The sequence below is a fragment of the Crocodylus siamensis genome, chromosome 1 (assembly GCF_052110815.1).
Source record: "Crocodylus siamensis isolate JL-2025a chromosome 1, ASM5211081v1, whole genome shotgun sequence".
Lineage (NCBI taxonomy): Eukaryota > Metazoa > Chordata > Crocodylia > Crocodylidae > Crocodylus > Crocodylus siamensis.
The window spans coordinates 171141296-171165760 of NC_143395.1; the positions used below are offsets into that span (position 1 = coordinate 171141296).

The following is a 24465-nucleotide window of genomic DNA, read 5'->3' on the forward strand; positions in this document are numbered from 1 at the left end:
CCCCTTCCCCTGCTTCGCTGTGGCAATGAGTGGGGAATGCCCGAATTGCCGAATCTCTGAATCTTTCTGTGAATCTTTTCCAAATTGATTTGTACCTTTTTATTGGTCTCCTGATTCGATTTGGATTCAGAGATTCAGCCGCTGAATCAGGCCGAATCTCCTCCAAATTCAATCGGCACCTGAAGCTTTGCGCAGCCCTAGAAAACATTTATTGAATCTATCAAGGACAGTAACATGTAAACCTAATTCCTACTTTCTCACTGGAATTGAGTGGATCTTTCGTGTTATATTATTACTTCAGATATAAACTATCCAAACTATACTCAGTTTGATCAGTAGATCCTATTCTTGAAGATGTCCCCATAGTAGCAACAAGTACAAATTTATAGCAATACACATCTAGAGTGTCATCACCAGAAACTAAACCAAAAGTAGTTTGTGCAGAAAATGTTCATAGGGCACAAGAATCGATGAGAGGTGGCATGGGGGTACGTTTGTGGCCTTCCAGCCATAATTATTGGAAAAACCAGTGCCCCCATGCTATATCAGAATGGGGTGGCTGTGGAGACACGTTGGCCCATATAGGGCCATAAAGAAGTCAAGGAGGCATCACTGAGACTTAGGGTTCTGGACTACCAGAGGATACGACAGAAAAAAGGCTTAAACTGGGACCTGTTTATAAACACTCCAAGCAAGAACCACCAAATTTCAAACAACCTAGTAGTTTGTGGAGGAAAAATATATTCATGAGAATTGTGTGCATTAAGTGCTGTATTTTGCTCTTGCTTTTGGATGTATAGGCTTTAATAAGTACAATATTATGAGTATAAAATTAGTAGTTCTCTTGCTCTAGCTCCCTGCTAACCTCCACCCATAAATATGTCAAAACGAGACACTGTTCACAATAAACTTCCGCAGGTGGTCATCTTGATTATTCATGTTTTAGCTGGGCTCTGCATGGCTTCGCAAGCTTGCAGGGCTGTGCCCTCATGAGGCTCAAGTACTCAGCCTGAGCTCATTGGCCTTGGCTCACTTTAGTGCGTGCTGGGTTCTATTTGCCTCCTTTATACTTGCCTTTTTAGGGTGCTAGAGTAGATTGTAAAAATAGCCATAACATAATATCAGCCCTACATTTTTACTTAGTTTGATGGGCAGAAAAATAGTTAATAATGCAGGTATCTGATTCATTATCACTGGATATTTGAAGAGCAATTCCTGCAACACAGTGCCATTATTTTGGACTTATTGAAAACTGGGCAGATGTCACCTTATTAGTTACATTTGGTTCATATTTTGAAGGTTTTCTTTGCAACCATAGTGAATAGAGGTTTTTTTTTCTAGTTATTTAAAAATGAATATTTAGAGTCTGGAGCACAAAATGTGAGAAGCAGACATAGGTGATAGACCTGTGTATATTTCCTCTTTTGAGCTCTGTGGGTGACAATACCATTGGCATCAAATTTTGCACATTATAAGTCACATTAAAGCAATTTTTCATTGATTAAAGCCCTTCGTGAAAACAGGTATATTAAAATATATAACCTTCTAAAATATGTCTTTCAATTTCTCCATTTGTCTCCCTATTCTATTTTAAACAGCTTTACTCCATATTCCCGTGGTAATGTTACTTTTAGCATTCTAACCCCAGAACCAAATCGTCGGCCTGGTTACAATAACTTCTACAATACTCCATCTCTTCAAGAATTTGTAAAAGCCACTCAAGTGAGATTTCATCTCCTTGGTCAGTATCATACAAGTGAGCCAAATGTAAACTTCAGGCACAGATACTATGGAATTAATGAAATTACAATAAGTGGAAGGTAGGAGCTTTATGAATTTTCTTTTTTATTGCTGAAGAAGCTTCTGAACTATTCAGATTTTTAGTAACATGTATGCTGTGTAATTAGCTATCTAAAAGTCAGTAGATTTACCCTGATTTTATGTTCTTGTGATTGAAACGAGAATCTGCTTTACAGTATTGGATCAGGCCTTAAATGACCCATGCACCCTATAATCTGAACAGTTACCCAAACGTTTGTTTAAAATTAATTACTTTAATTACACAAATCTGTCAAAATAGGTTCTTTTCTTGGACATATCAGCTCCTCTAAATAGGGATTGATGATTCTAAGTCTGACTTCTGGTTTACTGCAGAATCTCTTCTGTTTCATTATAGATTGCCAGACATAGCAATTTTAATGGTCTTTATACAGGGCTAACGTCTTTGTTTTAGCTACAGATTTTCATTAAAAAAAAAACCGGGCAGCTGTCAGTAAAACTGTTATATTATTTGTGACTGACAACTTTATTGTATATGTTAAGTGAGTGATCTTGTGACAGGACTAATTATGCCCTGTAAATAATATGCAAATTTAGCAATGAAATAGTCTCTCTAGAAGCATACAGTGCTGATTTTGTGAACAATTGCTATTTCTGAACCTGTGTTGAAAGATATGATCTTAATTTATGGGAAACACCCTATCAGAGATCACATTTATCTTAAATTAAAATAACTTTCTTTCCTGGTGAAATAATGTTGATGGTTGGTTTAGATGTATTGTGATTACTGAATCAGCTTCTCTCTTGATGACCCTCTGACACTATAGTTTTAGTTCTACATCAGTCTTTACTGAAATGTCAAACCTTAAGATAAAAAGACTGCAGGCCCAGTTCTGCCCCCAGTTGGGCAGGTGTATCACCCATTGACTTCTATCATAGTACTTAAGTGGTGGTTGCATCTTTTAACAGAGTGAAAAATTAGTTCCTGTATAATTAACCTTGTTATGTCTAAGATTTTTAAGATATTATGGCCACAGTATAGGATCAAGGGGTTAATGTTGACAAGACAGCCATTAACTATAATTAATAATGAGGGCCTTGCATCTGCATATTATATTAAGAAAGAAGAACATAATGCAAATATTATAGCATAAAAGTTGGTTCAGGACATGGTTCTGTCAATTTACTTCTCTGGAAAATCATACTTGACATTTTCAGTGTTGAATGGAGAAGACATCTAATGGCTATTATACTTAGGAAAATCTCTCTTCCTAGATTTAGTTTTCTGCTTTGTAAAAAATAATTTTTATGACAGTGTAAAAACTGAGAGATATCTCTCTAGTAATAGGCTTAGTGTATTTGCTTTAGTAGCTGTTGTTTTGTTTGCAGATGTGATTGCCATGGCCATGCTGACCATTGTGACACAAGTAGTGAGTCATACAGATGCCGGTGCTCCAAGGAGAGCAACACAGAAGGAGATCAAGTGAGTCTCTCCCCACAAGCATATATCTTGCATCTATATAATCTGAGGACAGATTCAAACTGCAACATTCAGATTGGGATTTCAGACCTTGAACATCTAGGCTTTTTTAGAACCGAGAAAAATTTGGCTTTAATTCCTATACAAAACTCCATTTGGAAATTTTGAGGAGCAGTTGAACTCAAGGTTTTGATTGGGCCTGTGATGGCAATGTGGTCAGCTGCAAAGTTTGGATGCAGTTTCAGTTCTGGCCATCAATCAAATATTATCAGAGTTTGGGTTTGTTTTAAGGCCTCTGTCTCATTTTGTCTAACAGTGAAATACTTTAACTTGGTTATTTGCTGGGAGATCCTCTCTGGAATCAAAGAAATGGAAACATTTTGAACATGTGGTAAATGCATATGCTATGGTTGTTTGTACAGCTAAAAGAAAGCTGAGACAGTACTTGCTGAAACAATGCAGGTTAACTGAATAGAAATGGGGTCTATATGACAAAAAGGAGGGAAGTGTGTTTTCAGATACAGCTTGCTAACCTAGTGAGGAAGTCTTTAAACTAGATTCAGTAGGAGATGGAAACAAGAGCCTGGAGGCAAGTAAAGGGCCCAAGGGGACCTTGATAAAAGCCTAGTAAGGAGAGGTAATGGTGGAAGCGATAGTAATCGCCTGATGGACAATCAGGTAGTTTTTTAAAACATTTATATACTAATGAGAGAAATGTGGGAATAAACAGGAAAAATAAGAAGTCTTATTACAATTGTTGAATTATGATGTAATTGGGATGATGGAGATATGGTAGCCAGTTCACCTGGCTGGGGTACAGTCATGGATGGATAGTACTTGTTCAGGAAGGACAGGCAAGGGAAGAAGGAGCAGGTTACCCTATATACCATATTTTCTTGCATATAACCACCACCTTTTCTCCCAAAACCAACTGATAGAAATTGGGGTGTGCAATTTTTGCAAGAAAAGTGGCAATTAACTCTGGCATCTTTATCTTACTGCTGAACTTCTGGACCTATGGAAAGCCCCCTGGCCAGATTACATTGCCCTGTGCACCAGACTGGGCTGGTGTACAGAGTTGCTTTGTGGACAGACCTGGTAGGTAGTCTCAGACACAGTGTGCATAGTGGGACCTGGCACACAGCCCTAGGGCTGGCCCACAGCCCTAGGCTTGGTACATGGTCTTGACTCCAGTGTCCTGAGTTAGTCTATGGGCTCCATCTGGCATGCAGAGCTGGCAGCAGGCTCATGAGCTGGCTTGGCTCCCTAGCTGCTGCTCTTCAATTACTATAAGGACATTTTTTTTTCTTCATGTTCTGTCTCAAAAACAAAGTTGTGTATAATATACAAGGAGAAAATATGAGAAAATGTGGTATAAAAGAGATGCACTCATGTTCTGAGGTGCAGTACAATGTAAGAGGTAGGCCTGCTGAAAGCCTGTGGGTAAAGATGAGAGGGGAGAGCAGTAGATAGGATGTTATGGTCAGCATCTGTTATAGGCCACCAAGCCAGAAGAAAAAGTGTGCTCTTGTCGCAAAAACAGCCAACAGCATACTGGATTGTAATAACATGGAATTCTCTTGCAAATCAAGAGAAGTAATTTTTCCACTCTATTCCACTCTTTCTGACACTGGTGAGGTCCCACTTCGATACTGTGTCCAGTTTTGGGCCCCATACATCAAGAAAGGTATGGATGGATTAGAAAAAGTCCAACAGAAGGCGAGTCTACACAAGACGCTAACTGCCCTGTAGCCTAATAACACTGCATAGTAGTGAGTAGCGTGCTGGACAGAACCTGTGCCAATACACTACTGCACAGTAGGATTAGGCTACTGTGCAGTTAGTGCCTATGAAAACCTGTGTACTAGTGCTATTGTACAGTAGTGCCAGTTACTGTGCTTTGATTCAGTACTTGGTTATGCAAATACTAAATTTCATGTGCAATAGGTAGGATGCATTAATGAACATGTAGTTGCACCCAGAATGTGATAAAAAATGAGAGAAGAAAGGGAAGCATGACTTTATGGAAAGGCTGAAAGAACTAGGATTGTTATTCTGAAGAAAAGAAGACTGAGAGGGGATTTAATAACAGTCTTCAGAAACCAGAAGGTTGATTACAGATGGAGATAACCTTTTGTCTGTGGTAGCAGGAGACAGGACTGTGAGCAATGGCCTGAAACTGCAGCAAAGGGAATTTAGGTTGGGGATTAGGAAGAACTTTTGGACTGTGAGGGGTGATCAAATACTGGAACAGGCTACCTAGAGAAGTTGTAGAATTTTCATCCCTGGAAATTTTCAAGAGCAGGTTAGGCAGACACTTGTCTGGGTTGGTTTAGTCAGGGATGACTTAATACAGCCCCTTTCAGCCCTACTTTCCTATGATCCTGCATGCTTTCAGAGCTCTCATTGAAATAATTGGAATAGTAGAATCTGGCCCAGTGGTTTTGATATTAATATTAAAAACAATTGAAATGTAAGCAGTCAGATTTTTAAAGGCTGGTTGAAAATGTTAATCTGCCCATATTTTTGCAGTTGTATATGGGATTTAGGTATTTTGTGTGTAACTCTATCTTTAACTGTAATGGATTATGGTTCTAATAATAAAGCAATTTTAATATTGATGCTTTTGAATGTTCTAATAGGGATTTAAGATAAATTTGTTACATTGTATTAGAACCTGAAGTAAAACACTATACTCTTTTTAAAGACCTGGCTTTATTCCAGGAAGAATGTCCTCAATTTCACTGTGTTCTGCTTGTCATTAATAATAATACTCAATAAACAGGGCTTTTGTGAATTGCACTGAAGTTGTTTGGCAGACAACTGTAAACTTAATCCCTTTTAATTTTCCAGTTCTTGGTATTAGGAGACACAGGAAGAATACTTTTGCTGAAAGTAATGCTATCAGTCTTAAGGGAGACCACAGGGGAGGGTAGAATATGACCCTAACAGCACATTTCTGGTTTCCTCTCTCCAGTGCAAGCCATAGGAAACCACAAGGTTGACTTCTCTAGGGGTTCCTGAATGGAACCAAAGGTAAATGGAAAAAGAGAGAGGCTATCTTTTGGCTTTCTTGTAAGATTTTTATATGTGACTCAGCAAAAGCAGAGCCATCTGTTATACATAACAGATAGTAAATACTTTATTGAATACTCAATAGACAGCTCTGCTTTGGCTGAATTGGATGTGTAAATTAAGTAAACCAGCATGAAAAAAGTAGCAATTCTCAGTTCCTGTGCTAGATGAAAGAAGAGGAGCAATGATGACTTCAGATCACCTTGTGCTGCTTGGACTGTAGGACTTTTGCAGGCCTGTTATTATATCACTGCTGTGGGTTCAAGCAATGTAGGGAGTGGATGTAGCAGTGGATTCAGACTCTTGAGAGGACTTGATAGTTTTCCCTTTTCCAGAACCCCTCCTTTTCATCTGTGTATTTATTCCAATGTGAGCACCCAATTATGTGTGATTCTGTTTTCTGTTGGTTGCTATCTTAAGAGGAAAAGGTGGTCTCTTCTGGAGACAGGGAGGAGACAGGAGATCCTGATGCACTCTTTGGAGGCAAAATTGGTGGCTGAGTGGGAACACACAGGGAACACAGGGTTCTTGGGGATGTATTCAGTCGTTGGCAGTGAGGTGGGCACAGAATGGAGGCCCAGTTTGGCCAAAGGACCTTGGGTCCAGTTTTTAATGAGAGTTGTTTGAATAGTCTTGTGTCCTATATCTTAAGAAATATATGCCTTTATTATTTTGTCCGTGACATCTTATGTGTGCAAATCTGTGGTGAGTACAATCAAATGTTTAGGTGTCTGAATACCAAATTACTCAGGCAAAATTAGTACACAGAAGCACCCCGTCACTAATTTTTATAATGTCATTAATTTTTTGCAAATAGGATGTTGTGCATGTCAGTACAACATGAGTTATCTTTGTAAACATCTTTAATAACTTAAAGTGCAATTAGTTGAAACCCACAGTATCCTTTTTTATTATTATGTGTTTCTGTGAACTAGCCTGAGGGCAGCCCATATCATGGTAAGCATATTGCCTGCACATTTTGTGAATCGGGGTAAGAACTTTATCCTCTCTCTGCCACGTGACGAAATCACTTCTCATTGATAAGCACTTGCATTAGTCCTTTCTTCAAGATAGGGCTGTAGGCTATCAACCGCATCTAAATTCCAATGCAGTGATGTTGTAAACTCTGGAAAATTGGTGAACTGGGTGTGTATGGGCTTGACAGTTTTTTTCAAGTTAATGCAGAAACAAGGGCATTGTCATACAATAGCATTAAAGGGATATCATATTTTTTTCCAATAAATACCTGTTAGTTTATTAGCTGGTAATCCCTGAAATTACTTTTAACTGAAAGGTATTAGAGACTCCTTCAAAAAATTCTTGTCTTTCATTTCATGTACTTTATACTTCTGAAAACACACTGCAAAAGCAGTTCCATTGTTTTTGTCATGTACATCTCTCTCTCAAATATTCCCCATTTTGAGGAATGTCACTCATTTCACAAAGTAACTTTGACCTTATTTTATACAAATTTGGTGCCGCCATCTTATTTATTATCGATAACCATTAACTTCTCAAAGAACCTTGGAATGCAAAAAATTGTTAATGCAAAAAGAATAAATTCCACTGCATTTTAATTTTCTTCCCTGATTATTTTTTAACATCCTTCATTTTTAGCCTTTGGTCTCATCTTGTGTCCGATAGTATAGACACTTCTCAGGATATGCAAGACGGTGTTTTAACAGTAACAGTAGTTTTAACAGTGGCAGCAGTCAGCAAGAAGTCTACAAGCATACGCCCAATAAATAAAAAAAAACTTGGTGTGGGCAAAAGAAACTGGTCTGGTCACATGTAGTGTTGTATTTAGGATTACCCCAAATTCACATCCAGATATAAATAGTGGAACCTTGTAGTAATTCTTATAAAGAATTTTTAAAAATAGGATCTACTATTTTAGAGAAAATTTAAAATGTGTTAATTAATCAATTAAAATCAAGTTGACAATGCCCTTTTAATTAGAGCACACATTTTAGATGTTACTTTGTAAAGATTAATTATAAATATTTAATAATATCTGGAAGCTTATTAAACATTCTGCCAAAACCTGTGATACCTCGGGACAAGAAACCAAATACATTTTAATGGTATAACTATCTTATCAGATATTTTTTCAACGTTAATGGGTTCTTTCAATGGGTGTCACATTTTTGAATTAGCTTATGTGCTTTGTAACTATAATTGAAATGTTGAAAGTAACCAGTTTCATTCACAGTAGAATTAGGGTGTTGTTTAATTATATTTTCTCATTCATTAATAGCAATGTCAATATCTACTAAAGATGAACTGAAATAGAATTTGATTATTGGCAGCCCCATCACTAATTCCTTGAGTTTCATGAGGGAGGTACATGACATAGATCCAAATGGCTTCAAGGTTTTAATTTTGTAGCAACGTAGTGGTTCTCAAGCTTTTCAGATTAAGGCACCCCTGGGAAAATGCCAGCTTTTATTTTTTACTCGGACTGCAGAAAAATAACAGAGCAATTTTTCTGTTGCAAAGAACTCAGAAAGGACATGACAGGGCATAATGTCTTTTAACATTATGGATTCCTATTTGAAATCTCTGGGTTTATCTTGCAGCTCATGTTTAGGTGTTTGCATGCCAAACAGTACTAATACTGAGTGGCATATTGCAGCACCATAGAAAAGAACTCAGTGTCTCTGTAGCACCCTGGTTGAGAATCATTACATTAGTGGTCAGAACTCTGTGGTAACAATGGCAAATTTCATCCTTGGCATCAAAACTTTGCTAGTTCTGGATTTGATTACTACCATAATTCTTATATATATATAAATATAAATAAAAGGGTTAGGGCCATAATGGGCACATCCACACATGCAAGCACATATGCTTGCAGCAGCTTAAATAGAAGCAGTGCAAATTTGAGCAGGGGCTTTTTGCCTTGGTGCACATGACCAAACATGCACTTTGCTGAGGAGCAAATTGTGCCACTTGAGGCAAAATAACCCTGCAGCCAGGGGGAGGTAGAGCCTGGAGCTAGTACCAGATACTTGGTATCTGGAGACACTAGCTCCTTGTGTCAGCTAGACTGCTGAACCAGCACCCCAAATTCACTTTTTAAAATACCCCAAAATCCACTTCTTCAACAATTAGAACAAAAGAGAGAGAGGGATTGATCAGATGGGCAATGTTTTATTGCTATATTTACAATGTTAAAGCAATTTGGAAGCCTACCAAATTGCTCTCTAGCATCATAATAAAAAAAATCCTAAATAGCTATATGTTGTAATGTTTGCTTTTGGTTTCCTTATCACATGGTGTGTGTGTGATGGGGGGAGGTGGGGTTTTCAGGAAGAGGGTGGGAAGTGGGGAGGGAGGATGTGGGTGGGCGTGGAGGAATGTGGGTCAGTGTGCAGGTAGGTGTGGGGGGGCTGTGCATGTGGCGGCTGCTTAGGAGGGGTGCCCCCCACAGCATATGGACTACCCTGGACCACACTGCCTGCAGGGTCCCAGATGCCCCAAGGGGCTACAGCTCCCCCCCAGCCTTTCTTCTGCTGGTCTCCAGCCTCTGGAGGCTGGAAATGAGCAGGAGGCTGAAGACGGCAGGGGAAGTCTCAAGCTCATCCCCAGGGACTTGTCTCCAGCCTCCTGCTCATCTCCAGCCCCCTGCTCATTCATTTGCTTGTCTCCAGCCCCCTGCTCATTCCCCTGCTCATCACCAGCCTTGGGAGGATGGGGATGAGCAGGAGAATGAGCAGGAGGCTGGAGACAAGCTCCTGGAGATGAGCTGGAGACCTTCTCTGCTGTCTTCAGCCTCCCGCTCATTCTCCTGCTCTCTCCAGCCTCCCAAGACTGGAGATGAGCAGGGGGATGGAGTCGGCAGGGGAAGTCTCCAGCTCATCTCTAGGGGCTCATCTCCAGCCCCCTGCTCATTCTCCTGCTCTGTCTCCAGTCCTCCAGAGGCTGGAGACAAGCAGGAGAATGAGCAGGAGGCTGGAGATAATTCCATGATTCCCCAGTGGACTCCAGGCTCCTGATAGCTTCCGCTGCCCTTCTCCAGCCTCCTGCACTGCCTGCAGCTTACCAGCAGCTGCAGCAGTGGTGGGGACTGCTTGGGGCCTCATGGCACAGTCCCTCCACATAGTGCTGGGCAGCAGGGCTTGGCCCTGGCTGCCTGGCACCCGTGCTGTCGCTACCACATTTGAGGGTGCAGCCCAGCTCTGCAGTGCACAACACACTGTCTAAAAGCTTGGGGGTTCTGCAGCTGTCACCCAAGGCTCAGTGCCACTGAGCCCAAGTGGCTGGAGCTCTGAGACAGCATGCAGTGTCCGACCGAGCTAGGCCGCACCTGTGTCATGAGGCAGCAGGAGTGCCAGGCAGGTGGTGCTGAGCCCCTCTGCCGCCCCACACAGGGGTTTGTGCCATGAGCCCCGAGTGGCCCTGCTACTGCCAGTGAGTGCAGCGGGGGGAAGGGGCAGAGCAAGCAGTGGGTGGAGGGAATGAATGGGGAGCTGGGGACAACAAACAGGAAACTGGGGAAATGAACAGGAGCTGGGGCCAGGTGGGGCCTCCCCCATGATCCCCCTCTTCCAGCCCCCCACCCCCCTACTTACCTGGCAAGCCGAGTCCAGGTCCCCGCAGCTTGCACTGCTGCCTGCCCTGCACAGGCAGGCAGCATGCCTCAGCACCAGGGCAAGGGCCAGCCACAGAGAGATTCTGGCTGGCTACCAGAGAGTCTCTGTGAAGGACCAAGCCTCCAGTTGCCTCAGGGCATGGTCCAGGACCGTGCCCTGCCCTGCTTTCCCTGCCCCTCCCCCCAGGTATTGTTTCACCTCTGGATATCCAGGGGTCTAATTTTGCAAATTGCAGTGTGGGAAACATGTTTTTGTTCCCACATGTGCCTCTTGCAGTGTCTCAAAGGGGTTTGAGATGCTGCAAGAGGCATGTGTGCACTCACCTGGATGCTCTCAATGTGAGCATTATGATGATTGTGACTATGATACTGTTCACACTTGACACTATTCTAACCTTGAGACTACAGTAGCTTTTCAGAAATGATGTGTGATCCATGGAGGAAGACTCAGATACTTTCATTCCTGCAGAGAATTGCTTCACAAAATCATGTAATTTTTGTGCTTTATACAGTAGTCAGGTTTAGTCCCACTGGCAGGTTTCTTCTTTTTGTATTAAATCCTTTCCATATAAACCTCATGCAGTATTTTGGGTATATCTTTGGTCTTCCCTTGGTTTGTTTAAACCTGTATTTTTTTAACCCACAAATTGAATCAGAGTTCAAATATTGCCAAGACTTATACTGGCAACCTAAAATAGTCATAATAATAATTCAGGGACTGCAAGTAAGGAGATATGGGAAAAGTGACTAATATTTCTTGAGCGCCTTGGACCAAAATCTGAGATCTCTTGATAAACTCGTAACATATGGCACAGTGTGCCCTTGTCACAATTACAATTGGTACAGATAAAATTACCATCTTGAGCATATCTGACATATCACCTGAAAGGATGTTTCACTCTAAAGCAATAACAGAAATTAAAGATCACATCATTTTTTACAGAAAAAAAATCTCAGTTAAAATAATCATTTACATGTGCCGTGATCTGAAATCTTTCAACCTAAATTGAGTTTCTAAGCATATATATTTGTTTATTGTTTTGCTTTGTTTTGTTTCCTTTAAGAAAATCCTATTTGGGTTGAAGAACCATTTTGATGTGAAAATCAGAGAGCAGGGATTTCTTAAAAACGATCTGTACATGTTGGCTTAGCTGATTTTAATGTTGAAGACAAATAGCTACATTCAGAAAGGAAAACAAACACATTTCCCTAGGAATTTTTAAATTTTCCCGAAGCATCACTGCAAGAAAAATAAAATATAGCTTTCATATAAACCCTGTCATTTTTAAATTGCTGTTCAAATATAAGTTATTTAATTTTAACACCAGCTGTGAGGTGAGCTTTATGTAGATATAAGTAACCTTATACAGAAAATGTGTTTTCCTGGGACACTGGTACATCAAACGAAGAACTAGAATACCCTTGGATAATTCAGCCACTTCAACTTTGCCTTGCCATTCACAGAATCTATCTCGAGTGGGTCACAGCTGAACTTCAGATAGAAGTTGAAGGAGCATTAATACTGTGTGCACCCTAGAGGTGTGTGGGCAAAAAGCTGAGAATAAATTACTGGTCATAATGTGGAAGCTTGAGGTCCTCAAAGTTTTCATCATAAATATTCAATCAATGCAGTCAAATACCTATTCTGTCTTCTGTGCCCATTAAATTAAAAGTGGATGCAGCATTGTTGATTACCATGAATCAGATCAATAAACTGTTTTACACAATTACAGAAAAATTGCCATTAATGAAGTGAGTTGGGATCAGCCTATTTTAGATACTTAATTACTGACATATAATGTTATAATTCTTACTATAGTATGTAGTACTAAAATTAATTATCCATCATAGGCTTTTTGGGTAAGTATTAGACTGTAATTGGAGCATCCAGAGAGAGGTCCAGTCATTTCAGAATGAACTGAACTGAAATGCAGCTGACAGATGATTGACTAGGGCTTGGGAAGATAGCACATGCAAAGCCAGCTGGTCCAGGAACCTTACAAACTTGAAAACTTTGAATAACTTTTGACAAGCCTATGGAAATTATGGATTTGCTCATGAGTTCATCCTTGGAAAACTGAAGTATTTTCATAGATCAAAGATCTGTCTTTTAAAATAATTTGTGTACAAGTGGTTCTTGAAATAATGAAAGAATTCATTGCTAAGTCTAGCACCTCAAGTTGTATGACTCAGATGATCATTAACTGGGCAAGTTATAGAAGGATTATTGTGTAGTATAAAGGTTTGATAGAAAAGGAGTAAGTTTAACTTTATAGGGATGTTGCATATCCATATGTTTTTGCATTCAAATGGCATTTAATTTGCATTTGGTAGAATTGCCTTTTGCAAGAATTAAAAAAGCTTCATTGACCTAACAGTAAATTTAACCAACTTGTACACAATCTAAAATATTTTTGGTAGACTTCTTTGTCATGGTTTGCTTTGGTCTTTTCCATGCTGACTTTAGCTAAATGTTTAAATTATGCTGGGATTTTTTTTAATTATGTGAAACTAGCATGGATGGGACTTGAGGTTTGTGCATTTTTAGTGGCAAGATCTGAAAACTAGACTTTTATTTCCTTATGGTTCATAGTGGCACTTAATACTAAATATTATTCACTGCACCAATCAGATTCATTTAACCTGATTCTTTCACATCTGGCTTAAATGCCTGACACCAGGCTCCAAAGTCAGTCAGTTCTTTCCTCTGTTGGACCCAATAGATTTAATTATTTTAAAATAATTATTTACAATAAAAGTAATAATAATTTAATTATTTAATAAAATATGGAATAGCCTGAACAGAAGATCCTGAAGCTACAAACAGGTGCAGGGTTTATCCCAGGTGTGATTGTCCTGCACTTTGGCTCACACCAAAACAGGAGCGAGTGGGACAGTCAGGGCACATACAGAAGTACAGCTCCTGGGTCTAACTCATGGCGATTCAGAAACATCACTGTGCATTAGACCAAACCTCCCGATCCAACAGACATTAGCTGTTGGATTGGGAGGGTGGAGGATTGGAGCTCATCCAAGGAGAGAGGCTGCATCTTCCTTTTTTCCCCTGCGTTTCTTCCCTTGGTTGTGCTCCCACTCTCAGATGTCCGTTGCTTTCTCTGGATGGGAGGGGGAGAAGGCAGGGGAAGGAGGCTCCTTCTATGGTTTTCTCAGCCCTACTAGAGTAGGGGGGGCAGGTAGATTGAAGCCTCCCACCAAGGTGAGGGGCTCCAATCTACCCGCACCCCTTCTCCAGTGGGGCTGAGAAAGACCCACACAGGACCTCCTTCTCCTCTCTTCTCCCCATCCCATCCAGAAACAACAGCTAAGCTGGGCAGTTCTTTCACCCAGAGCAGACACATGATTGGAGGATTTTGCAGCTGTGCTCTTCTGTTTGGGCATGGCTTTAGACAACTTTCAAGAGGCTGTCTGAGTGATGAAATGCCACTTCTGTCTGTGCCCTCATTTACACACTCAGCTTGAATGGAAATTACCCAAATTAGCCCCATATACGGTGGTGGTTGCTGGTGTTATCTCTGTACTCCACAGATTGTGCACCACCAACTTAAAACAATACAACCTTAAGTACCACCAGCCAATTTTTCAGTTCAACCTTAAGTACCACCAGCAAATTTCTGTCATATAAAGTAATTATAATAAATCCAGGAGCGGTGAGAGATGTGTGGGTGAAAGCCTGCTGCACCCACACTTCCCCTGAGCTCTACAGAGACCACCCAACAGTTGCGGAGCCCCCTGCCGACCCCCAGCACAGCCAGAAGTGAGCAAGGCCCGTGGTGGGAGGGGGTTAACTTATAGAGAGTGGGAGGAGGTGGCTGAGTGGGAGCCGGGCCGGATCTCGCCCCACCCAGGCCTCTACTTTGCCCAGCCTCACAAGGAGCCACGCGACTGGAGACGGGTGAACAGGCTGCACAAACAGGAATGCTTGTCTGCTGGCGCATGTGTTAGAGCAGAGTTTGCACAGGAGGGTGTGCAGGAGGGCTGAGGCCCTGCCTGTGAGCCCCCTAGGGTAGGCAGGCCCAGCCTGCCTACCAGCAACATGCCACAAATGGGTACTCGCCACACCCCGAGGGTCCTCTTGGGGTCTGTGTACCCCCCCAGCACCTCAGAGACGGCCACCCAGACGGAGCCCCTGGCTCTTGGCTGTGGGGGCTGCCTGTCCCTTTTTCAGGCTCTGGGGCCCAGGAGCATGGTTACCTCCCCTTGTGGGGTCTGCTCCCTTTTGGGGGCTCTGGCATGCCAGCTGGAGGAGCTCTAGGCCACAGTCCAGAGACCGTGTGCCATCAGGGACTGCAAACAGGAGATGGACTCCTACTGCCAGGCCCTTCTCCCCTGGGAGCTGGAGGGTAGACCAATGTCTCCCTCCAGGACAAGGGAGGACTCTGGAACCTCCCATTCTGTCAGGGGAATGGACCAAGGTGGTCAAGGGCCCTAAGGCCCACCACACCAAGGCCCCTGCCCCACTGGAGCTCAGCAACAGGTACAAACCTCTTGCAGCCCCAGCAGAGCATGCTAAGTTGCCAGCTCCTGCAGGCAACAGAGGCTGAACTGTAGCTACTGCCCCCACTCTCCCCAAGACAAAACGCAAAGTGTTTGTCATGGGAGACTTCATCCTGAGGGGGACTGAGGGGGTAATTTGCTGCCCCAACCCCTTAGCCTGGAAATTCTGCTGCTTCCCAGGGGCCTGCATCCAAGACATTGTGGAGAAGATCCCTAAGCTCCTTCAGCCCACAGACCACGATCCCATGCTCCTTATTCATGTGGGCACCAATGATATGGCTCAGAGTGCTCCCAGCCGGGTCATGAGGCGCTACAGGGATTTGGGAGTGGGGCTAAAGGATCTGGGGGCACAGGTGCTGTTTTCTTTGATCCTTCCAGTCTTGGGGTATGGGCTGAGGAGGGAGAGGAGGATCCAGGTAGTTAACCAAAGACTCTGATGCTGGTGTCATCAAGAAGGCTTTGGCTTCCATGAACACAGCCCGCTCTTTGGTGAGAGAGGCAGTGAACTGCTGGGAAGAGATGGCCTCCACCACTCTCCACTGGGGAGGAAGCTCTTCTCAGCCAGACTGGCTGACCTGATCCACCAGGCTTTAAACTAAGCCCACTGGGGGACAGGGGGACTACTGCCACTGCTGGTCCACTGAGCAACCCTTGCAAAGCCAGCAGACCAAGGCACTTAAGGGAGCCCGCCCTTGCTCCAGCCCTGGTACAATTTGTGGGCAAGGCAAGAGCCCCCAAGGGGACACTTGCTTACCTGTACACAAATGCCAGGAGCTTGGGGAATAAACAGGAGGAACTTATCCTCCTGCTTAACACAAATAATTATGATATTATAGGAATAACAGAGACCTGGTGGGGCTCCTCCCATGACTGGACCACAGGTATAGATGGCTATACCCTGTACAGGAGAGATCAAGTAGATAAAAGGGGTGGGGGTGTAGCTGTCTATGTTAAGGAAAGCTACATGTCCCTGCAAGCTGATCATGGTGACCAGGGTTGACGACTGGAGACCCTCTGGGTTAAAATCCTTGGGGAACATGGCACAGGGGACACAATGGTGGGAGTCTACTACAGATCTCCCACCCAAAGTCAAGAGCTTGACCAGGAGTTCACCTGGGAACTGGCTGAGGCCACATGCTTCAGGACCATGGTTGTCATGGGTGACTTCAATTACCCAGATATCTCATTGGAAGATCACTCATCAAAATCTGAGCAGCCGCAAAGCTTCCTCTCATGCATGGATGACCTCTACCTGACTCAAGAAGTCTATGGGCCAATGAGAGGTAAAGCGCTGCTCAACCTGGTACTGGCAACTGGGGATGACCTAATCAGTGACCTAGTGATCGATAGGAAGCTGGGTGACAGTGACCATGAGCTGATCACCTTTACCATCCATTGTAAAGCTGGCAAGTCAGTCAGCAACATTGAAGTCCTTGACTTCAGGAAAACCGGCTTTGACAAGCTCAGGAGGCTCGTCAGTGAGGCCCTAAGGGACCACAACCCCAGGGGGAGTGGAGTTCAGGAAGAATGGTTGCTCCTCAAGGGAGCGATCCTCAATGCACAAGCTAATTCTATTTCATCTCAGAGGAAAGGCAGCAAGAAGGCGCAGCAGCCCCCTTGGCTCTCCAGGGATCTAACAGACCTCCTAAGGCTAAAAAGAAAGGCCTACAAAGGATGGAAGCCAACCTATTAAATGGGTACTTTGCATCAGTCTTTCATCAGTCCCGTGGGACACCCAGGCCCACTACGGGACAGGGAGATCCAGGTGAGGGTGATCCTTGCCCTCTAGCAATGCTGACCTCATGAAGGAACACCTTGAAAGGCTGGATACCTTCAAGTCAGCTGTCCTTGACAGTCTACACCCCAGGGTACTCAAGGAGCTAGTGAACATCATAGCCCAGACCCTGGCACGGATCTTTGAAAACTCCTGGCGCTCTGGTGTAGTGCCCGAAGACTGGAAGAAGGCCAATGTGGTGCCTATCTTCAAGAAAGGGAGGAAAGTGGATCCAGAAAACTACAGGCCCATCAGCCTGACTTCTATCCTGGGGAAGGTCTTAGAAAATTTATTAAAGAGGCCATTCTTAATGGACTGGCTGATGCCAACATCCCGAGGGATAGCCAGCATGTGTTTGTTGCAGGTATATCTTGCTTGACCCATCTCATTTCCTTTTACAACCAGGTGACCTATCACTTGGACAAGGCAGAAGAGATTGATGTCATATATCTTAACTTCAGAAAAGCCTTCAATCTACTATGCCATGATCACCTGTTGGCGAAACTGGCCAGCTGTGGCCTTGAGTCCACTATGATATTCTGCTTGGGAAATTGGCTCCGTGGTCGGACCCAGAGGGTGGTAATTGATGGAAGCCAACCATCATGGTGCTCTGTGACCAGTGGGGTCCCCCAAGGCTCTGTCCTTGGACCATATTGTTCAACATCTTCATTAATGATGTGGACATTGGCATCAGAAGTGGACTGGCCAAGTTCGCTGATGACACCAAACTCTGGGGCAAAGCATCCACACCTGAAGACAGGAGGGTGATCCAGGCTGACCTGGACAGGGTCAGCAAATGGGCGGACGAGAACCTGATGGTGTTTAACACTGAAAAATGCAAGGTTCTCCACCTTGGGAGGAAAAACCTGCAGCATCCTCATAGGCTCAGTAGTGCTACGCTGGTTAGCACTACAGAAGAAAGAAACTTGGGGGTCATGATTGACCACAAGATGAACATGAGCCTGCAATGCGATGCTGTGGCTAGTAAAGCAACCAAAACACTGGCTTGCATCCATAGATACTTCTCAAGCAAATCCCAGGACGTCATTCTCCCCTTGTACTTGGCCTTGGTGAGGCTGCAGCTGGAGTACTGCGTCCAGTTTTGGGCTGCACAATTCAAAAAGGATGTGGAGAAGCTTGGGAGAGTCCAGAGAAGAGCCACACACATGATCAAAGGTCAGGAAAACAGACCTTACGATGACAGGCTGAGAGCTATGGGGCTCTTTAGCCTGGAAAAGCGCAGGCTCAGGGGTGATCTGATGGCCACCTATAAGTTTATCAGAGGTGACCACCAGGATCTGGGGGAACGTTTGTTCACAAGAGCAAGGGATGACGAGGTCAAATGGTCATAAACTCCTGCAAGACCATTTCAGGCTGGACATAAGAAAGAATTTCTTTACTGTCTGAGCCCCCAAGGTCTCGAATAGCCTGCCATCAGAAGTAGTTCAAGCACCTACATTGAACACCTTCAGGAGAAATTTAGATGCTTATCTTGCTGGGATCCTATGACCCCAGCAGATTTTCTGCCCTTCGGGCAGGGGGCTGGACTTGTTGATCTTCCAAGGTCCCTTCCAGCCCTAATGTCTATGAAATCTATGAAATCTGTTAATGTATACCACTCACAGGTTGTCTGCCTACCACTGGGGGTACATGTACCACAGATTACAAATTGCTGTTGTAGAAGCATTCAACTTTTGTTATCAGCCTGAGAGAGACTCATAGAATACCCAACAGCTGGATGCTTGGGGCACTCTCCAGGATAGGTTCAGCCTGGGTTCATCTCTCTGCTTCAAATCAGACTTAAAGGGTTTTTTTGAAAATAGATTTCCCCTACACCTTTTTCCAAGTGAGTACCTTAACTACTTGGGTATTGGGTCTCACATACAGCTCCTTTTTAAAAATGCCTGATGTATTTGGAATATTGGGAGAGTACCTAAAGGATATGGTGCTGGTGGAGATTAGGTAGGTGAATACATAATTTATCTAGTTGCAGGTTTTGCCTCTAATGCCATGACAGCTTAATGTTTTTAGAAGCCTCTGGTATAGGACTTTGTCAATAGCTTTTTGAAAGTCCAAATACACTCTATCAACTGGATCACCCTGACCACTTGCTTGTTGATGCCTTCAAAGAACTCAGGGGAATTGGTGAGGTGTGTCCTTTTACAAAAGCCTTGTTGACTTTTCCCCAGAAAGTCCTGTTCATCCATGTGACAAACAATCCTGTTTTTTAATTGTATTCCTGACAAGTTGGTGGAAACTATAAGTTCAGCTCACCAGTCTATAGGTATTAGATCTCCTCTGTAGCCCCTTTTAATGTATTCTAATATAATGTAATGTAATTATATGTTGATCATTGTCACAGTCAGAATATCTAGGCTTATGGATTTGAAGTGGAATGGTAAATTTGATTCAGGATATTATACTTAAAGATGGAAAGAATTGTGTAACTGTTTCTATATAGAAAGGGGGTACAGGACAAATAACACGTTGATACAGATAATATGCCATCCAGAGGTAAGCAGTGGAATGGAACATTTGAACAACTAGGGAAGAATGGTTTGATTAAGTACTACTTACGGTAAAATACTGGTACCTTTTCAAGTACATCCTGCATTCCTGATAAGTTGAAGATTACTTTGCAGCTTACTGTCCTCCAGCATTCCTAATGATTAATAGGAACTCAGCACATGTATGTTCAAGCTTATGTCACTAGGACTATCCGCACATTTGCTGGATTCAGGAATTGTGATAAAATGATAAATTAGAATAAAGTCTTGTTTTGACTAATGAATTGGGTCAAGATGAGCTAGATATTTTGAGCCAGCTGACTTCATGCAATGCATTTTCCTAGAAAACCATTCCCAGGAAAGTAAAGGTTCATTTACTATATATCAAACTGGACATATTTTTCCATTCTTATTCACAGACTGAACCAAGGAAATGTAACATGGCCTACTAACTTCAGAAATATCAGTGGAAAGAAAAGGGACATTCTTTCAATAATTAGCACTTTGTTGTCATTCCCCATGTAAGGGAATGACATAGGTTGAGAGTTCAAAAGACTTTTAGGGGATTTGGCCAAAAAAATCCCCTTAAAATCAGTCAAATTCTATTGATATCATTTTAGATCTCAGCTATAATATTTGCTAAAGATGTCACATTTAAGAAAATAAGAATAAACTCTTTGCCTACACAAGCACACATTCTGGGCTCTGTGTTTCCTTGCCAGAAATTAGAATTTGGATGACAGTCAAATGAAATTCAAATGCTGATGAAAAATACCTGGCAAATTCAGTAGGGATTTAACATATATATATTTGAATATGCACAAACGTGACAACTACTGTAATGGTATGCTATGACTTCCTGCTGAAAGTGGTAATTTTAAACAATGACCGAAAATACCTGGCAGTGTTAATGCATGAGGCCAATTGTTACTGGCAGCTTAAATGTGAGAAACAGCTGTGTCCCGAGGGAGCTATTTTAAATGTCCCTCTGTCTTTCTTGAAAGATAATGTAAACATATCAGTTGTTAATTAAAAACTTATTTGTAATATTTGCAAAAAAGCATAAAAATTAAGTAAAAATAAAAATAAAAGCAAATAAAAATAGAAATAGAATTGTAGTATAAATTCGACAGTCATCAGTGATTTTTGAAAGATTGTAACATTACACAGATTTCTACCTTTGCATGTGTGGGACAGGACTAGAATGGGGTCTGAAAGAAGGATCATGGGTTGTAAACAGGGCTATGTCCAATACCCTAAAGGAAATAGAACCTCCAACCCATTTTAAGCCTTTGTTTTTTGTACTTCTTTTGTAACTTTCTCAATATTTTTCTTTTAGTATTTTTTAATTTTTGAAAGATTATTCAGTAAATAAACCTTACAGCAATGTATGATATGATAAAAAAAGTCAGGATCTGCATGCTTACATTTCTTACTTCATATTGCTCTTCCTGTGCCCATATCATGCCATATGCACCCCGTAACCACAAACTGATTTCTTGAGTCATACAGAATTTTATGTAGCTTGGAATAAAAGATTAGGATTGATCTGGGCATCAGTTAATGCAAGGTAAATATCTTACTTTAAATGCTATAGTATTTAGGAATAGGGTAATATTCCTAATATCAGTAGTCCCTTGTTTGGTTTAATTCGTTCTCTTCTCCTGTTGCACCTTTCCCATCAGTATTTATTGTTGTAGCTAATTGAAAAACTTTATAAACCTTTTTTTTTTTTTTTACTTTCCCACAGTAGAACTTGCACTTGATATAAACCTGCTAGGTTTTAAAGACAGTGGCTAAGTACAGACATTACACTTATCATGCAATAAGCACACAAAAAGCTCTCTACCTATGTAACCAAACAGATGGTCATGGCACATAGAGTGCTTCAAAAATGTCAGATCATGTTCTGATACTACATCCTGGATGGATGGTATCAGATTAAAGTACTTTAGGTTGAAGCACTTTATTAAATGGCTGTGCTAGAGCCCATTGCAAGATAAGGTAGGTCACATTCTGCCAGCATCTCATGGGGCTTTGTGGCACTTCCTTCCTTGCTCTGGCAGAGGGGCACCATAGCCTCAGCCAGACCTCATCTGCTCTGCCCAAGCACTGGGCCAGCCCTGCCCCTGAGCTGTCACTGACAAGAGTCAGCAAAGCCTCTGTCCTCAGCCCCCACATCCTCCCTCTGGCCAGTTATGAGCCACAGCCAGGCTGTGGTGGGAGAGGTCGTCTGTGTCCCTGCATGAGCCTTGGCGCCGCCTCTGTCCCCTGTCCATGAGCCCCCACCCCATCATGAATCAGCCCACAAACTTGAAGCAGAGCCTGGGAGAACCTCCCCTCTCCACAGGCACAGCCCTGAAGGAGTCCAGCCTTGGCACTTGCATGCTGTCCTAGGCATTCTCAAGCATTCCCTGCCCAGCCCCAGTTTCTGTACACCCTCCCAGGGGACCCCAGAGCCAGGCACCTGGACCCCAGCTTGGTCCCTCCACCCCGCAATCAGTAGCCAGTGTGGGTGGCTCACCTCTGCTGAGTTGGGGTGACAGGGGGGAGAATATCATCACTGGACCTGCATGAAGGTAACCCTATGGCCTCTGCAGTTTGGGCATTGCTGGCAGCTACCCAGCCTATGGGGACCTGGTGTGCTGCAAGGCTTTTTTGGGACCGGATCTTCAGGGTCCCAGTGTAAGGGGGGGAGGTACTGAGTATCCAAGCTGGGACAAAAAGGGAGTTGCTTGTCTGGCCTGCCCTGTGCTGCACGTATCCAGAGGGCACATGCCTCCCCACCCCATGGATGAGCTGCTTGTGGCTCTGTCCCACGCCCCTTCCTGTCCCGGCTGGTTAGCGCCTGTCCCTGCCCCTGCACCATTCCCTCCCTCACTGCAGGGGTCTTCATTTGCCCCCCAATATACCACTTCCACCACATCAGACTTACCAGCTGCACACAGCACTCCACACTGCCAGGCTCTGCTCCTCACCGCCTACGTGCTATGCTTTAGCTGCATGCATGCACAGGCATTTATCGGACAAATTATTGGCCACATTGGGTCGATTTCCAATACAGAATATTTTCTTTATATCAGTGCCAATCTGATATCAGACTAATGTATCAGTGCACCTCTATTAACAGTTCAATTTTTTAAATGTCATTTGGATCTTTTCAGTATTATCCAAATGCAGTTGTCCAAACAGTATTATCCAAATCCAGTTGTCCAAAGTGATCTCCATTTATTGTGGTCCATATCTATGATAAATCCTCTTGAAGTTTTGTAGAATCTCAAGACAAACTTGAGACTGTTTCCACTTCATGACCTTCAGAGTTACTGATACTGCAAGACTAGTTTCATCGAACCATGGATAGAAATTTCAGGGCTGTGTTGCATTTTTAACAGTTTTATTCTTTGTGATTTTAAATAAATGAATGACTAATCCTTGTACCTCCTAACTAAATCTGAAGAAATAAGAACATTTTAGATAAGAAAACATTTTGGCTCAAAACATTTCTATAAACAATGGTAGTGTTGTATTTCACATTGTATTAAGAATCACTATTGAAATACAGATAAAATTGCAACAAAATTAAATACAGTATACTCAGTTGATGGCTGCATACAACTATGCCCAATTCTTTTAAATGAATAATGATCTTTCACAATTTTTAGAACATGAATGTGTACTTTTGCATACTTAAAACGTTGATTATTTTTATGCTATAATAATATATTTGTATTATCAAGCTGTGAAATGTTGTAATATAAAATAGTGTATGCATTTAGATTATGGCTAGACTTGTGTTGAGGAAAGGTTCAAGGAGTCCAGTTCTTGCATTATGTAGCTATGGAGAAACCTGCCATAACGTAATTGCAAAACAGTGGGCAGCAGAATGTGAGCAAATAACTCTTCCTGCCCACTTCCTAAATCCTGCTCTGCAGACATTTGCATCTTTTAGTACTCAAATACTTTTATAAATCTGGGCTTTATGCTGAGTTTGGCTTTCGGTATTTTTAATTTTATTCTCCTTCCTCCCCTTTACCTTCAAACTTAATTCTTGTGAAAGCTGCATCATTTAAAATATATCCTTTGTTGTTCTGTGCCTGTTTCTACATATAGAAAGGTCTTGTGCCAACATGTTTAACAATTAAATGAGAAAAAAAGATATGAAATGCAATATGAATCTGTAGAGTACAAAGATGTCCTTCTAAAGCGAAAACGTATTTTTGTTTTCTTTCAGTGTGACCGCTGCTTGCCACTATATAATGACAAGCCTTTTCATTCAGGGGACCAAGTTCATGCATATAATTGCAAACCTTGTCAGTGCTATAGCCATGCAGTAAGCTGCCACTATGATGTGACACTGGATCCCTTTCCTAATGAAGATGATAGAGGTGGTGGTGGAATATGTGATAATTGTCAACATAACACAACAGGTAATTTGCAAGCAATAACGCAATATATAGTTGCTTATTGTGTAATCATTGTGAGGACCATCATAACAATGAAAATAATTCTGAAGTCCAATAATGATGCCTCATAAGAAAATTCACCTCTTTTAAGGTAAGAGGTGAACATCATCAAGATGTTAGAATTATGGGAACACTTCAACTAGACAAACAACTGCCACTAAAATGCTGTCGAAGACTGTATAAAATCTTCTGTGAGCATTATATCCCAAGGGACTATATAGGTAAGGTGACAAAATGGTTTCCATTAGTCATGATGCACAACATTTATGGCAGGGCCA

The 24465-nt window shown here is 42.3% G+C and overlaps 1 protein-coding gene across 1 annotated transcript in view; it reads left to right on the forward strand.

Annotated features, from left to right (window-relative positions):
• The window catches only part of USH2A (usherin), a 653616-nt gene that overhangs the window by 50587 nt on the left and 578564 nt on the right, over positions 1-24465 (forward strand). Inside the window, exons 7-9 of the mRNA XM_090031530.1 lie at positions 1599-1820; positions 3169-3262; positions 23956-24151. Of these exons, the coding sequence (XP_089887656.1) occupies positions 1599-1820; positions 3169-3262; positions 23956-24151 (512 nt within the window). The remainder of the gene's footprint in view (positions 1-1598; positions 1821-3168; positions 3263-23955; positions 24152-24465) is intronic.